Source organism: Urocampus carinirostris, chromosome 11 (genome assembly GCF_059441175.1).
Source record: "Urocampus carinirostris isolate Australia breed hairy pipefish chromosome 11, RoL_Ucar_1.0, whole genome shotgun sequence".
Classification (NCBI taxonomy): domain Eukaryota; kingdom Metazoa; phylum Chordata; class Actinopteri; order Syngnathiformes; family Syngnathidae; genus Urocampus; species Urocampus carinirostris.
The window spans coordinates 20,934,848-20,953,008 of record NC_142359.1 but is presented as its reverse complement, the minus strand read 5'-3'; the positions used below and the strand labels follow the sequence as shown (position 1 = coordinate 20,953,008).

Below are 18,161 nucleotides of genomic sequence, written 5' to 3'. Positions count from 1 at the left end.
TTAGAGAAAAATCAGAGTTGTAGAAATAACTGGAAATTCAAGAGAGCCATGCCATTATGTTCTTCACAAGTGTATGTAGACTCTTGACCACAACTGTAATTTATCCCTACTGATATTCTGATATTCTTCATCCAGTGTATACTCGCATCCAAGCGATATTTACAACTACAAAATTAAATACTGAAATCAGGGGTCCGTTTACATGCGCTTACGTATTTGGTTGTGTGTCATCTGTCGCAAATAGCAGCGGGTGGGAAGGTTGTGTGGCTTAACAGGAAAAAGGATATCAATGGTGCAAACGTGAGCACAGATTTGACAGCAAAGGAGGGCTGTAAGAAGAAAATTTTTGGCTAATATGTCAGAAGTTGAGTGGTTTAAAAACAAAAGACAAAAATGGATATGGAGTGTCTCGGCAAATAGTTGGGTTGTAAATTCTCAAGATTGCCAAGAAATAGGAAGGCTTCACTGCTTACACAGGTAGTAGACACGTTTTCATCTATTTCTTTTAAAGTTTGTGGGAGCCGGCTTCAATGTGAGGATATTCTGTCATTTGTAACGAGTTAGTTGCCTTACGAGTAACGCTTTACTTTCGGGTGTCAGTTGTGTGGGGTGCAACAAATTTACTTTTTAAATAAGCAACTAGAAACTGTGACTAATGACTTTTTCAGTAATGCACGAAAACACTTATTTCTCTCCAAGTCAGTGCAATTCCCAAATTGACACGAATAAAAGAATTGCAGGTGTGAGAATGTTTCCCTGGATGAACATCTTCCGGAGAAGATGGCAATGTCAAGGCAGGCTGCTTTCTTTATTGATGAGCTGAGTTTCATGAATAAAAAATAAGGAGAGGGAGCGTGCACGGGCGCACGCGGGCGGGTGCACTTACTGAAATAAAAGCCTCTCTCTCCGCACACAAACTGCAGCGTGTCGACCAGTTCCGCCCCGCACAGCGTCTCTGGCCGCGCCCCTGAAGCTGACGGAGTCAGGCTGAGGACGCACAGCAGGAGTGAGAGGGCGTGGCTACGGCACATCCGGGTCATCCAGCACATCGCAATCTGAAACAGAGAGAGAGGGAAAGTGAGGAGAGCATGACCGCTGAGCGCACGAGAGATGGGGGATTCCGGCACTCTTTAGAGAACCGTCTCTTTTGGCTCGATTCGAAAAATTAAATGAGCCAGCTCTCTCGGCTCTCTAACACTTCTTCAGATTTTGGGCTTTTGATTCTAGTTTATCAATAACACTTAAAGTATTATCAATAATGTATTAATTTTCTAAATACCACGCTACTTTATTGTTTCTATTTTCACTGAAATTTTACCTCATTTAAACTTTAAAATTATTTAGCATCAAAAACACACAGAGGATGCCTCTCATATTGAAAAAATATAGAGATAAAGAGAGAAAGGGAAATACATAAAGAGAAAAATTATTTAGACATATAGTTATATATGTATACACCAATAAGACAGATATGGAGAAATAGGGAGCGAGCAAAAGAAAGAAAGAAACAAACAGAGGACCGGGAAGAGAAAGAGAGCAAAATGGACAAAAAGAAAGAGAGCAAAATGGACAAAAAAAGTGAAAGAAAAGACAGAAAGAGGGAGTGACAAAGAAAGACAGAGAGGGGAGGAAAAAATAAGAGAAAACTAGAATTAAAGAAAGAGAAAAGGCAGTAAGAAAAAGACAGAAAGAGAAAGAGAGAAGAAAAGAAGGATAGAAAGAGAGAGAGACAATGAGAGAGATAAAAAGGGAAAGAGAGAGGAAGTTAGAAAGAGAAAGAGAGGGAGAACAAGACGTAAAGAGATCACAAGTGAGAGAGAAAGAGAGAGGACGAAGGAAAGACAACAAAAGAGAGAGAGACAGAGATGGATAGAGAGAGGGGAAGAACAAGAGAGAGAGAGAGAGAGAGAGAGAGAGAGAGAGAGAGAGAATAAGCAAAGGGAGCAAAGGAGGAAGAGGGAGAACAATCGAATGAGAACAAAATAGAAAGAGAGAGAGTAAGAAAGACAGGAAAAGAAAAAAGAGCGAGAGAAAGGGAGATAGAAAAAGCGAAACGGACAAGAAAAAGAGGAAGAGAAAGAGAGGGAGAGATAAAGAGTGACTAGAAAGACAAGAGAGACGAGAGAGAGTAGAGAGACAGAGACAGAGAGAGACAGAGAGAGAGAAAGAGAGAAAAAAGGAGATCGTTTCACAGGGAGCCGGCTCCTTATTGATGGCACTTGCCGGTCACGACAAAGAGCTAGCTCATGTTGTCTGGTCGTTCACGAACGACCATCACTCGAGCGCACACACATTCCTGCAATCTGCATGGAAACTCACTTCAAGAGCGCTATGCCAAAAAGATCCAAACCAAGTTAATATAATCAATTCTGCAAGAAACGTTTGAAATAAAGTCAAACTTAACTAGTGAGTGAACCCAACATATTAGAAACCCCAACAAAATCCGGTTTTATCGTGCTTAATGACGCACCGACGCTTCTACCGCTGACAGCTGCACATCTACCGAGACCAAAAAATGTACAAAAAAATGGAGCCATAAAACATTAACAACCTCATGCGTGCAAACAAAAGTATCATTCATAAAAAACAGCGTGCAGTATTAAAATCGATGAAGCGGCGAAGAAGTCAACGAAAGTGATGCGTTCAAAATAATAAAAGCACGATAGACGGATAAAACATGTTACATGCCAAAGGAGATAAAGTTACAGGTGAACATAATAATATAATGCGCGAGGAGCAGGTACAAGTTACCTTGAGGACGTCCCATAAATGCCACCGGAGGCAGGAAAGATCGCAGGACATCCCCGCGGGTCTCCACAACCCACCCAAAAAAAAGCCGGCTCAAAATTCAACTTGTTTCAAGTCATCAAAAAACGGAAAAAAGGAGGAAAAGGGAAGAAGAGGAGGAGGGGAGGAGGAGGAGGAGGAAGAACGAGCAGGGCAGAGAAAAGGAGGAGATGCGCGCGCCGGGGGCCAATGTCACATCTCAGCATTCCCACTTTTGTTCCATTGCGCACGCTCCTTTTGGATACAAGTGAGATTTAGCGAACAGGAGACGGATTTAGCGAGAAAATCCCTCACATTGATCGAACATTACACACGCTGAAAAAGACTTGGAGCAGGAAACAGCTGGGTCGGACTTTCGGACTCGCGCTCCTCCGAAGTTATTCATTAAGGATGTTTTGGGGCACGCTTTCAAATCACGTCATTCGTCTTTCTCTCTCCCACTCTCTCTCTTTTAGTTTTTTTTTTTTTTTTTTGCATCTTCTTCTCTTAAAGTGGTTTGAATTTCTGCGCGCGCGTTTGTTCGAAGTGCCCACAGTATTGATTACGTCACTCTTGAGTAGGGATGGGCGATACAGGGGTAATTTGGTATCAACTGATCCGATACCTTCTGTCATGATTACAGGTGTGAAACACCTGTGCCCGCTCATTTAGCGCCAACCGCTGCGGGCTCTGATTGGCTCCCTGTCACTGTTTAAACCCAGTCCCGTCAGTTCCCGGTTGTCAGTCCGTTTGCGAACCTCTGTTTTTACAAGGCAAGCCTTTTTTCAACCCCGACTCCCGCCTGTCCCGTTTTTGCTCCCGTTTGTCTCCGGCTACGACCTGTTTTGATCCAGACCACGTCTGCTCTCCCATCCCGGCTTACGACCCATTTTTGATGCCGACTATGTCTACTCTCCCGTCCTGGCTTATGATTTGTTCTCGACCCCGACCGCGCTCTGCTCTCCCAGTCCCGACCAGTTTTTCAGCCCGTGACACCCCATCTCTCACTATCATACCTGTCAACCTCCACGGCTCCATGCCTGTACAAACTGTCGTATTTTCCCATACAAAATAATCGTAAACCATATACAGTGGAACCTCGGTTTTCGAACGCCTCTCAGTTCGAACAAATCGGTTGTCAACCAAAAATTTCAAGAAATTCTTGCTTCGCTGTTCGGTCAAATAATCGGAGTTCGATTGCCGGTACGCTAGGGTGCGATGCTGAGCGGAGTAGATCGTGTAGATTGCCCCCACCCCTCGTGAATAACTGTTATCACGTGCGGACGTGTTTCGTTTTGCTTTCGCTTTTAATATAGGTGTACCAAGTGTTTTAGTCCCTAATTATGCCTCCGATGAAGGTCGGTGCAAGCAGCAAAGTTGCTACAGGTGAAAAAAGAAGAGTAGTGCGTACAACTATTGCCTTTAAGAAATAAAAAATAGCAAAATATGAATAAAGTGTGCGAGTTTCGGATCTTGCTATACATACAGCATGGCTTCTGCTGAGCACCACAAAGGTAAGAAATCCTATTCATAATTATTTTCTTTACCCTTTGTTTATTTTTACACGTTCATGTTAGCGTAATCTTTCTAAACGGAAGATTACAATAACGCGAATGTACGATTAACACAAACACTTCCTCTTTCTTTCAATCAAACTTGTGGTAAACGCTACGCAATTGGGTCCTGTTTCCGTTCTAGTCCTGATAGTTTTAAGCCCCCCGTCCGGGGTATAGAACCTCAACAGAGAGGGTACCTAAGGCCGGGCTTCCGGGGACCAAGAACCGGTTACTTTTTCATAATGGAAAACCAAAAAAAGCCAGAACGAGGCGAGGAAGGCCAGAATTGTGTAGTGGAAGAGGGGCATTTGTTATTCTATATTCACCATCACTGTTCATGTTCACGGTTCCCTTAAACGCCAGGGTCGTTGGGGCACCATTTTCTCTAATGCATAGGTGTCACACTCACGGCCTGTGGGCAAAATCAGGCCCGGCATACAATTATAACCGGCCAGGGAAATCTTCTTATATAGATCAACTATAATGGTCCTGAGAATGTTCCCGCATAATTCGAGATACCTTTAGCCTGATGAGCACAGCCACTTTTAAAACTATCTACTGACAAACAACACGCTGGCTAGTTGGAAAGCAAAAACAAAAAGTGACAGGAAGCGGAGACGTAACGCCCTGCGACGAAGTTCTATTCATCACGATGTAACGGAAGGCTAAATGGAAAAAAGCAGGGTGACGTTTCTGTTGCTGTGGATTACCAAGATGCTAAACTCTCACAATGGCCGAGCAAAAAGTTGATTCGGACAATGTAGCCTTTGAAAACCGATCAAAGGTGTTGTTTGAGTTTTGGCCCCCTGTGCAATTGACTTTAACACCCCTGCTCTAGCGTGTCTTAGGCAAGAAAAAATGTATGCCCATCCCTCTCCAAGAGGATGTATTGGCTTGGGGTAAGCTTCGCCACAAAGAACAGATAGTACTGGTTTCAATGGTTACCAGTAGCAGGTGCTAAAGTGGACCTGTTGGTCACCTTATCAGGCGTAAACTTTGAGAATGACTGAGGGCACGGGGTGAGATAGAGAAGGGCTGCACCAGCTGCATAGGAAAGCGACCATTTGAGGAAATTGGTGCAAGAGAAAAAGTATCAATACCAGGACAGTAGTACCTATCCGATGTACAGGTATCTTTTGTGGCTAAATTTTGCTTTACGCACGAGGGCAAATCCAAGCAACGAGCAGTCCCAGAGGCTACCACTAGAGAGTGCTCTAGACCGCTCATTGTCAGCATCAGTTCGTCCTAGCTGCAACATCAGCTTCCCATCATCAGATGCCTTATTCATTGTTCATACAGTGGAACCTCGGTTCTCAACCATAATCCGTTCCAGAACCCAGTTCGAAAACCGATTTGTTCAATCACCGAAATCATTTTTCCCATTAAAAATAATGTAAATCGTTTTAATCCGTTCCAACACCCTGAATGTTTACCTTGAATGTTTAACGTAAACATAAAGCTAACCAAGGCCAATCGTATGTTCGCGTTATCGTAATCTTCCGTACGAAGGATTACGCTAACATGAACGTGTAAAAATAAAAAAAGCAGGTCGTTTACAAGTCATTTAGCACCCGGGTCTCCACAACAAGTGGTGAGCGGTTCATTGGAAAGGGGTCTCCGTTCCAACACCCTGAATGTTTACCTTAAATGTTTAACGTAAAGCTAACCCAGGCTAATCGTACGTTCGCGTTATCGTAATCTTCCGTACGAAAGATTACGCTAACATGAATGTGTGAAAATTAAAAAAAGGATAAAGAAAAGAATTATGAATAGGATTTCTTACCTTTGTGGTGGTCAGCAGAAGGCGCAGGTGGACGGTGGGGAGAGGAAAATCATCAAGAGTTTTCAACCTCTTCCAAAACTTGCGGCCGTTGCTTGCTTATAGCACTCACTCCCTTAGCCACATCACTAGATTTCACAGCCTCCTTATTCTTTAGTATCGTACTGATTGTAGATTTAGCCATGCTGTATTCCCTATCAAGATCAGACACTCGCACACCTCCTTCATATTTTGCTATTATTTCTTTCTTAAATGCAATAGTTGTACGCACTACTTTTCTTTTTTCACCTGTAGCAACTTTGCTGCTTGCACTGACTTTCTTCAAGGGCATATTAAGGGGCTAAAACACCCGTACGCTGCTCAGCATCGCACCCTAGCGTACGCACTCACGCATTACTGGCGTTCGAACTCCGATTTTTTGACCGAACAGCGAATCAAGAATTTCTCAAAATTTTTGGTCGGACTACGATTTGTTCGAACTGAGAGGCGTTCGAAAACCGAGGTTCCACTGTATAACAAATTGCATGTCTTTTTGTGATCCAAGTCACAAGTTCTGGAAAGGGAAATACTAAAGTGTTTCCCGAGATAAAAGTAGAATGATATTAAATAAAACAAAGCAGGAAATAAACATCTTTGGGGTTTTCCGGTCAGTGGGAGTGGGGGTCTTTGGGGTTAAGGAGTTTGCAGGGTCTTTGAGGTTTGCAGAGGGCGGTTGTGGGCGTCATTGGGCTTTTGCATGGGCCAGGTGGGGTTGGGGGGTGTTTAAGGTTTGGGAATTTGCAGAGGGCGCCACTGAGCAATGAAAGCGCACGCAGGGCTTAAAAGGAAGGGAGGGCACACTGGTAGAGCGGGAGCCAATAGCAAAGCAGGACAGTCGAGCGTGCGTCCCTCGGCCACCGGGGAAGCCAAAAGACACGCTAGGAGAGGAAGGCAGGGGGAGTGGGAGGGAGTTAAGGATGGAGGGGGGAAGTGGGTCAACACGCATGCGCAGGAGCAAGACGACAATGATGATGATGACACTGAAAGCTGCTTTAGGATCACAGAATGAACTGCTTGGCTGCAAGTATAGAGATTCTGTGACAACTTTATAGGTTATTTCGAGCTGATGTGATTGTTAATTGTGTAGAACGCATTTGTAAAACTCAAAGCCCGTAGGCCAAACGTGACCCATGAGAGAATGATAAGAGAAGCACAAAAAAATGATCCACGACTCGTCAATGACTTGCAGTTTTAAACATGTCCACAAGATGTCGCCAAAGAGGTGCCACTCACAAAGCACCCATTGTAGCTGTATTTGCTGACTACCATAATCAACCAGAGAACATTGAGGAAACCCACACCGATGTTGTTTTACTCAAAACCAAAGTCATCGACACGTTGTTTAATGCAATATTAAAAATGTATTTTTTCTTTTTAAAAAGGCACTTGGGTGACTTTGCAGAAGTTTAAAAAAGCTTTAGTTCCTTGCTACAATAGGTATGAAATCTGACAGCGAGGTTCCCATATTCAGACAAACATTTTCATAAAATAATACGAATAAAGAGTATAAATACTTTCGATTAATTAAATCAATCATTTAAATCAGTTTTTGTGTGCTATTTTTGTCACTTTCAAGTCTGCATGAGTTTTACCCTGTTAACTACACTGTGGTGGAGATTAATGCACAGTTGATAAACACTACAAGAGAATACATCTTAGTGAAGGAAAAAAAAATACTCAGGAAAACTCTTAATAATAATTTTATAATCAAATCATACATCCCCAATTCTAATTTAACCATGAGCCTCCCATTAGACCCCCAGCCCTCCATCTAGTCTGGCCCCCGGGAGAATGTTTAGTTAAACGCTAAAACAAGTTTGACACCACTGGTGTAAATCCATAAAAGCCACTGTCATATGTCCATTCATCCATTATCTGAACCGCTTATCCTAAGTAGGGTCGCGGGGGTGCTGGAGCCATCCCAGCTGTCTTCGAGCAGTGGGCAGGGGATACCCTGAACTGGTTGCCAGCCTGTCACAGGGTACACAGAGACAGACAATTCACTCGCTCATTCAAACTTAGGGACAATTTAGACCAGCCAATTAACCTGACACGCATGTTTTTGGAATGTGGGAGGAAACCAGAGTGCCCAGAAGAAACCCACGCAAGCACGGGAAGAATATGCAAACTCGGCTCAGGAAGGCTGGAAGCTTGATTTGATCCCATGACCTCAGAACTGTGCCACGGACACGCTAACTACTCAGCCGTTGTGCCGCCCCACTGTCATATATTTGTATATAATTTATATACATTTTATGTATTGTGTATTAAGCACCGTCACATGAATGTACCTTACGGGCACCCATACCTGTGTCAAGATCAAAGGAAGTGTCGTAGGGCCTATAGAGGTTGGATTATGACAGGAAACGCGGTCTGTTCAAGCACTGCCCTGCCAGAAATAATAAATCCTGAGACGAGTTAAAGTCGTACGCCTCGTCAAAATATTACAGCCACCATTTAGAAGAAGAAGAATTTACTTTTATTGTCATTCTTTGTAACCATGCACACAGAACGAAATGTCGATACACCTGACCCGTACAGTTAAACTGTATCGAGCTGATGCAGCCGAAGCCAAGCAGGGCGCCGCCATTTTAGACCCAACTGCTGTGTTGGGAGTCATTAGGTGACCAAACCCCCCCCAAATTCCAACCCTTAATGCCGAGCGCCAAGCAGGGAGGCAATGAGTACCAATGTTATAAGTCTTATGTATGACTCTGCCGAGGCTTGAACCAGCGACCTCCCAGTCTCGGAGCAGGCTACCGAGCTGGTTTTACCAACTCAAGCTTCTATGAACATCTTTAAATGGAGAGGGTGCATTACTTTTAAGGTGAAATCACCATAGTTTTGTAAAGGTCCAGCTTATCTACACCAGCTAGAGGGCGCCATAGTGTTTAAATTGTTAACTGAGCAGAGTGCGATCAACTTCAGCAGGTCAAAGAAGCGAGAACAAACTTTTCCGTGTCGGATCGTCTGCTTTGAAAATTGGTGATTGCCGCGTCTCACTCACCAGTCAAGCTGATACAAATACGTTTTAGTGAGGTTTGCGCTGCGAGGGGGGATAGGTTCATGCAGGGGGATGGTTCGGTCATTTTTTGGCACAACACTTACAAGTATACAAGCGCAGGGTTGGGTAGGGTTACTTTAACTGGATTACTTTCAATTTCGTTTGGATTACTGCCATACCAAATATGCTAATAAAAGACAAAAGAAACTAAATATGAATAAAATTATGACTCACAACACGTGGTAAGCTTTCTCTCCTGGCTTTGATCTCTTTGATCTCAGGCAAAACTAACATAAAATGCGACAGAAACAAAATGAAAATAAATCCAAACAGCTTGCCAACATCATTTTTGCCATTCCATGTATTCCGTTACTCCTCAAGCCTGCACAGAAATTAACACCCCACGCCGGACGAAACACGGAAAGAATTCAATGAAGGGAAAGTAAGGTTTTGGATATAACTCCTATTTGGGGCGCCAACTCTGTTCGGCCTCCGGTAACAAAATAACTTTCTAAATGCTGGATAGGCTACGGTGTTAGCATCCATGAGCACTTCCGCAAACAATCCATTGCGTGTTATGTCACGAACCCTCTTCTGTGCAAACCGGATATAATGGCAATAAAACAAGAGATGCTTAGAAGACACAGAACATGCATAGAAGTCGCATTTGGTAGAAAATGTAGACGATCTCACAAAAATATCGGATTTCACCTCAAAATAAGTAAAGTAAGATGTGACTCGGTCAAGTTTCGAACCAGTGCACCCAAGCCTAAGGTCACCGAGCTGGTCTCAATCTGCCGCTCTGCATGAAGTACAGGATACACTGCCCAATAGGACACGCCCTAGGATTTAAAGACTCATGTGTGCCTTTTCTGTGTGCATTTTAGCTTTTATTGGACAGGACAGTGAATGGTGCCAAGAAGACTACGAGAGGAAGGACCTGCCGAAGATGACGACGCGACAAGCCACACTACTCAAGTATTCGCCAAAGCTAATCAAAAATGATATTGATTGATTTCTCCTCTCACATAGCTTCGTGCCAAATAAACAACTTCAGGGATGAATGGAATAAATATCACACATAAAAAACTGCTGAGCTCTGTGTGGTTAGCATGTAAACATTAGGTAAGTCAAAAAAGCAGCTGATAAAATTGTGGAAAAGACACGGTTACTTTTGGGAAAGGGTGTTGTTGTAAAAGCTTGGCCGCACTCCCATTTCGACGGGGTTCTCCATTTTCTCCGTATTGTCGTGTAAAATGAAAAATACTCATCCCCCTGGGGAAACCAGCTTTGCAAGGCTCCTCTCACTTTGACATGACCATTTGTTTCCTCTTTCGGCCAAACCTGAACATGCACTTTAGGTGATCTTAGACAGACAATCTTTCTGTACCAAAAATTCCTGCATCTCCAGTCATTACTTTAGTAAAGTTTTGAATGGACTGTTTAGGAAATGTATTCTGTTTTTAATATAGGAAACCTGCAAAGGAGACTGGATAGGATGCCAGTTCTTTATTTTGACTATTATTGCGTACTGCTGTTTGTGGTTTTCACTATTATGAACGGTTTACATCATTGTCACAATCCAGCAATCTTGTTGCTGTTCTTTGATTTCCACACCCATTAGGGCGGATCTTTTCTGCAATCTAGAAGAAAAGGGCATTTGGGGTCCCTCCCCTGGTTTTCCTTGCAAGTTTAAAATCCAGTGACATATTATTTCCTTATTTTGAGTGTCTAAAAGTCTATAATCTTATCAGTGTATAAACAAAATACAGAGAGCAGGAAAATGGGATATACTTCATGGAGCGAATTTAAAAATGTCATATGGATAAGCCATTGACATTTGACCAAAGTGAGTCATTGTTGCTGGGTTTTTCAAGGGTTTATAATTTGAGAAATCAAAGACAATATTGGCGAATTTACATTTTAAATCCAAATTTTTTTTAGTACTGCAGATGACTTAGGAACTGAAGGGAAAAAAAAAGGAAAAATCCACAATATACAATATTCTATGGGTCTTAAAAGATGTGTCAGAATGCTTTAAAACGACAAGAAATATCTGCATATATCGTTATCATTTTTAATGATATAATGTTCGAGAGACCATGGCTTACAATATGTCCGTGCACGCAAGCAGGGTTACATGAGGATGCTTGATTAGGAAAGCCATTAATCCTCCGTTCTCCAGATTAAATGTGACGCTTCCCAAAGAACAACCTAGTCCTAAAATACACCCCAAAAAAAACAAAACTTTGTTAAATCCCTAAAAAAAAGTATACAAGACTAATTTTTCTCTTTGTAGATTGAACTTATTGAACCGAGTGATGGCTACGAGACCTGAGTTTGAAAAAACTTTGGCAAATTTATTTGGCAAGCATTGAGAGCATGGACTAATCTTGGAATGTAACTTGTCCGTTGACATCTCATGAGGTGATGGACGGATGATTTTGAAATGCCAACATCACAAATTGCTTGCAACAAAAAGTTTTTGGGACTTTGTTGAAACATTTCCAGTAATATTTCTCCTTTTTGGGAGCTTGTCAATGTGCGTTGTCTTTCGGAATACCCTTGTCCGAACAGTTCTGTCAGCTTTAAACTTATTTCTAATTCAAGTATTGGTAGCTCAAGCTGGTGATTCTTTCTTAAAGGCACAGATTAACCATGTGAGGAAAGGGACACGAGGGAGGCACAGCCACACTGAAGGATGACAGCAGATGGCCTCGTGAAAGGATCTTTCAGCCATTGAACTACAGTGAAGAAAATAAGTATTTGAACATCCTACTATTTTGCCATTTCACCGACTTGGAAATCAAGTAGGAGTCAGAAATTTTCATCGTAGGTCCATGTCCACTGTGAGAGATAAACTAAAAAGAAAAATCCAGAGTATAGTAGTGGTGGGGTTTTGTGCACTTATTATATGTTTATTCTTATTTCAGTGGTGTAGAGTGCCTTTATTGTGATAAATGTTTAAAAAGATGGAAATTTCGTGTTGTCATCATCAAATTTCGTTCATATAAGACGGAGTAGGTAGAGTGCATGTAGGTTTTAGATCAGGGGATGGTGTAATAATAGTCTGTGGTTTGCAATAATCCCTTTGAGACTCCTTGTGTTTAAGGGCTATACAAATAAACATGACTTGACATGACATCGCTCTTTACATATGTACTGGTAAAATGTACCCTCATAAACGATTATCTAAATGACATGACTGGAAAACGTCGGTTCATCGTACAAACAAAAATATTTCTTAAATAAGTAAGATTAACTGCAGAAATCATCATTGTATAATGTTGTAATTCCTTATCATTGAATACTTCCTATAAAAGTTACTTTTGAGAAAACCCCAAAGCGATTTTTTTATGGGGTCATACATCTACAGATTCATCAAGATAGGAGAGAAAAAGCAAATTGTAGCATTCACGTGATGTATTCCTCTCATATGCAAGTTATTTTACTCTGAAAGATGAAGTTGTTTGGAGTCTCGCGTGCAAGCTTTTTGTGAGCTTCCAAAGGCTATGTAAAAGAATATAATATTTATAGGCACACACATAAAGGAGGCCTGCGTGTGCGTTGTCGAGCTACCTCACAGCGTGCAGGAAAACTGCACGCTGAAGCAATTACATGGGGACATAAATCAGCTCAGCTCGGGCTTGGAAAGCAAAGGGCTCCGTGGAGTCGTTTTTGCTTCTGCAGACGACACATCGGAAAACAGCGATTAAAATTGTCATTGGGGCCCAACAGAACTCGAAGTCGGCAAAAAGATAAATAAATAAAGATTTGACATGAAGCGTTAACATGAAGAGGGTGCAGGATGATAAAATTCCGGTAGGGAGCAGCAACACTGCAAAGACGGATTTTTGGTGCTGGTTACCACTACTGTGCTGACATCTACTGGTTAAAAAAACAATGACATATGGAAGGAACGGCGTGATTCAGGTGCTCTCCAAATATTTTTCTGTGAGGGCCACATTCTGAGTCCCTTCTTTGATGAAGGGCCGCGGTCAATTTGTGACAAAAAGTGTGACAATTGCAGGAGTGCCTAAATGTCAAAATTTATTGTTTTCCAGACATCAAATAACCCTTCTGGATTTTTCACAGAAAAAAATCATAATAGTAATAGTGTTAATGAAATAAATAATAAACAAATAAAAGTCCATGGAACATAAAATCTCTGTTGTGCTGTGCACAGTTCAAAAATTAGCTTGGATGTCAGAGAAAAGTATAGATGGCCGCTATTGGTGTGTGAGTGTGTGTGTGAATGGGTTGTAAAGCACTTTGGGAGGTTCTAGGGCTTATTCTGTGAAATAAACCCATCGATTAACCTTTTAATGTGCTTTTTGATGATTTAGTGATGTTGAAATCTAAGTACCGTAAATTCTGGACTATAAGCCACTATTTTCCCCCAAACTTTCAACCCTGCGGCTTATTCAGTGATGCGGCCAATTTATGTAATTTTTCTAACGGCCGCCAGCGGCGCTGGAGTACAAAAGGTAAGATTTAGACCGGTGGAATATATGCGTCGAGGAAGACTGCAACTTCTTGGCTTGACTAGCGGCGAGAAATCCTTCACTAAAACTGGCCGCATGCGAAAGGCAAATTTTTCAGAAGTCTGCCAGTGGATCCTGACAGCGTGGGGCAGCATAAAAAAATCCACCATCACCAACGGGTTCCGAAAAGCTGGCTACACTGCACCCATCTGTGACAGCGCGAGTGAGGCTGAGGGAGCGTGGGACGACGTCTATATGACACTGTTTCTTTCCGACACTGAGGAAGACGACTTTGATGGCTTCAGTTCTAAGGAGGAAGATGAGGACGGTTTACTGTGATTTTTACAAGTACGGTATGTTTTTTTAACAGACCCGTTTACTGTGTTGCGAGCGTGTTGCCACCATTAACTGCCCGGATGAAAGTTATATTATCATTATTAAAGCTTTGAAAACTATCTCGGTGTACCGTCTTTCTTTGTAAATATGTGTAACCATGTATAATATGTATTTGCAACTGTATATTTTTGTAATGTATTTATTTGTATTTATTTTAGACACTTATTCTGATGTTTTGGACGGGCGAATTAAAAAGAGGAGGCGTAACAAACGCCGGAAGTGGGGACCGGTAAAGGTGAGTGAGTGGGGACACGGCGGACAATAGTGGATATATATTTTTCCCACTCTTACCCTTGGAAAAATACCCTTTTTTCCCTGGATTACTTTCAACGGGAACCGGACTCTGCAGGTCTGCATTGTTTTATGTTAGATTTTCCATTAATTAATGACGACTAGCACACCAATGTATGTCACTCAGCTTTACCGGAAACTTCAGTGTTTACATTGACAGTTGGTGCCCCCTTATAACCGCACCGGGTGAAACACATACATTGTAACATCTCCCTTTTTTTTTTTTTTTTTTTTTTTTTTTTTTTTTTCCACATAGTGCTAAACAAAGTCCCGGAGGTGTGCAGGCCTCCTAACAACCCTGCCGCATCTGGTGGTGGTGACAACAGTCTGGGCCATCTGAGGATCCGGCACAGCAGCTGTTGAGCAGGGTTGAGGTGTGTCTGTGACGTGATCACCACCACTAGGGTCTGAGGTGGGCGGCGCCCCGCTGACCGTCTCTGCTGCTGATGAGACCCCTGGTGCTGGCCTCAGGTGTCTACGGTTGCGTCTCAGCACAGTCCCGTTATCCAGCTCCACCGAATAGGACCTTCTCCGGTCCTGTCGTACCACCGCTGCAGGTGTCCAGACAGTGCGTCCGGCCACATGTGACTGTACTCGCACCTGTTCTCCATTCTGCAGAGGCCGTAGTCCTCTAGCCCCCCTATTGTAATAACGAGCTTGTCTGAGCTTGTTTTCCTGCACAGCGCTACCAGTGTCCACAATCGCAGGTTTAAGCAGACTTTCACACATGGGCAGTAGCGTCTTTGTCCGTCGGCTCATCAGTCTTTGTGCAGGACTGGCCTGGAAACCCTGCGTGGGAGTGTTCCTGTGAGCCAGTATGGCTAGATATGCGTCCGACTTTGCCCGCAGGGCTTTCCCCATTAATCTTTTAGCCGTCTTGACGGCAGACTCTGCCTTTCCATTGCTTTGGGGATATGTGGGCGACGATGTTATGTGTTCAAATTCCCAAGACTGGCTGAATCTCTTAAACTCCTGTGAGCTATATTGTGGGCCATTGTCCGAAAACACCACATCAGGCACACCATGGCGAGCGAAATGTGCCTTTAACTTGTGGATGACTGTGGTGGACTTGGTATCAGGCAGATAATCAACTTCCCAAAAATTTGAGAAATAGTCCACAGTCACTACGTAGTCTTTATTATTAAAGGTGAAAATATCTGTACCCACTTTTGCCCATGGCCTCAATGGGAAGTCATGGCTCAGTAATGGTTCTTTCTGTTGTCGAGTGTCCACTTCCCTGCACACTTGGCACTTCCCTATATATGTCTTAAGATGTTCATGCATACCCGGCCAATACACACATTCTCTTGCTCTTCTGATGCAGTTTTCAATCCCTAAATGTGAGGCATGAATCTTCTCCATAATTTCTTGTCTTAGAGCTGTTGGGATGACAGCCCTTTCTCCCCGAAAGATTACATTATTCTGTACAGCTAGCTCATCTCGCATGGAAAAATATGGCCTCACCTCCAGCTCAACCTGTCCTTTCTCTTCCGGCCATCCTTGCAGTATTCTCTGTTTCAGCACCTGGAGGGCCTGGTCCTGTTCAGTCTCACTTTGGATTTTTTTTCGTCTCTCCCCTGAAATGGGTAAGTAATTAATCATATTCACCGTTTCAACTTCAGCTTCAACTGAACCCTCAACTGCACATTCTGGTAGGTATGCCCTGCTCAGCGTATCTGCAACAAGCATCAGCCTGCCTGGAACAAACACTATATCCACGTCATATTTCTGAAGCCTTAATAGCATTCTTTGTAGCCTCTTTGGGGCACTAAGCAGAGGCTTCCGTGTGATGGTTTCGAGTGGTTTATGGTCAGACTGTACCACTACCTTTCTGCCATAGGTGTATTGGTGAAATTTTTCGACTCCAAATAGAATGGCAAGACACTCCTTTTCTATTTGTGCATATCCTCTTTCTGTAGAGGTTAGTGCCCTACTGGCATACGCTATAGGTTGGCCCCCCTGCAAAAGTGCTGCACCCAGCCCAGTTTCGGATGAATCACATTGTAGAGTGAGTTCCTCCCTTGGATTGTAATATTTCAATACTGGTGCTGTAGCTATCATACCTTTTATTGTCCCAAAGGCAGAGTCCTGTATGTCAGTCCATTCCCAGATCACATCCTTGTGTGTCAGTTGCCTTAGGACCTCACAGCTATCCGATAGGTGTGGGCAGAATTTTGCGAGATAGTTCACCATTCCGAGCAATCTCTGTAGGCCCTTAATGTTGGTGGGTCTAGGCATTTCTTGTACGGCGCGTACCTTCTCCGGGTCAATTTTCAAGCCCTCCGATGTCAGCCTGTGACCTATGTACGGAACCTCCTTCTGTCTCAACTTCAGTTTGTCAAAATTCAGTTTGATGTTGCATGACCTGCATCGCTCAAGGAGTCTTTTCAGTTTCTCGTCATGGTCCCTTACTGCCCTGTCCTGACATTCCCCTTCTCCAATAATCAGGATATCATCAGCAATAATGCGTACGCCTGGTAACCCCTCAAGTGCCTGTGTCAGCCTGTGCTGAAACACCTCAGGAGCTGGGCTGATCCCCATCGGCATCCTCCTCCACCTGAACCTTCCGAATGGCGTCGCAAATGTTGTCAAGTAACTGGAGTGCTCCGTCAGTTTCACATGCCAGAATCCATTTTTTACATCACACACCGTGAAAACCCTGGCATTCGCCAGGTCTGGCAGGACATCTTCAATCGTTGGTAACGGAAAATGCTGTCTCTTCAGTGCTCTGTTTAGAGGTTTGGGATCAATACAGATCCTCAGCTTTCCCGATGGTTTCCTAACCAGGACCATGTTACTGATCCAATCTGTGCTCCTTTCAACTGGCGTTATTATTTCTCTTTCCACCAGGCTTGTCAGTTCTTGCTTCAGCGGATTCATCAGAGCCACTGGAACTCTCCGCTTTGGTAGTTTCACTGGTGCTATGCTTAGATCCACTTCCAGCTCATATGTGCCCGATAAACAGCCATCACCCTCAAACACCTGTGGGTATTGCTCCCTGATCTGCTCCTTCTCCAGTGTTTGTCCTTTGCCGTCTGCTTGTTGAACTATGTCATCAATGGCCATGATATTTTCTCTCTGTATTCTGACTAGATCCATGCCCTGCACTGCTCTGTTCCCCAGCAAGGGCACAGATGCCTGCCCGTCAACCACCATGAATTCAAGTCTGTACAGCTTCCTGTTTCTCGGATTTCTTATTTTAATCTTGCATTTGCCCAAAGGCTTCAGAGTGCTTTTATTGTACATGACAAGAACCTGTTGCGTCTGCTCCAATTTTGTGTCGGGATTCAGCAGATGTAACGGAAGAATATTGCAACTTGCCCCACAGTCCAATTGAAATCTCACTGACTTATCCCCCAGCAGCATGGTCGCAAACAGTTGTCTCCCCTGCGCATTCTCCTGTCCTTCTGCACGAAGGCTCATAATTTCCTCATAGTCCTCCTCAGTTTCTGCCACACAGTGTATTCGCTTAGATTGTGCATCTGACGTTCTACATCTTGAGGCAAAGTGGTTTTGTTTCTTGCATTTACTGCAGACTTTCCCATAAGCAGGACAGCTCTCTTTTTTCCACTCATGTTGTTTCCCACAGTACCTACAGTTCCTAATTGTCTTTGGCCTCGCCCCCTGCGTCCCAGTAATCTTCTTTACTGCATGCACCTCTTCGCCTACTCCTCCCTCGATTGTCATCACATTTTCCTTCGATAGATCCGCTGCTCTGCATATTTCGACGCTTCTCTCTAACGTTAGGTCTGCCTCGCGCAGCAAGCGCTCTCTCACGTGCGAGTCCCGGATTCCGCACACTATCTTATCCCTAATCAACGAGTCTTTTGCAGTTCCGAAGTTGC

At 43.4% G+C, this 18,161-nt stretch overlaps 1 protein-coding gene across 1 annotated transcript in view; it reads right to left on the bottom strand.

The window, feature by feature from the left end:
- Nucleotides 1-3,013, bottom strand: part of igf1 (insulin-like growth factor 1) — a 38,222-nt gene extending 35,209 nt beyond the window's left edge. The window contains exons 1-2 of the mRNA XM_088348590.1: nucleotides 2,752-3,013; nucleotides 887-1,055 (exon numbers count right to left, since the gene is read on the bottom strand). Coding sequence (XP_088204716.1) covers nucleotides 887-1,055; nucleotides 2,752-2,802 — 220 coding nt within the window. The 5' untranslated portion in view covers nucleotides 2,803-3,013. The remainder of the gene's footprint in view (nucleotides 1-886; nucleotides 1,056-2,751) is intronic.
- Nucleotides 3,014-18,161: the final 15,148 nt, after the last annotated feature.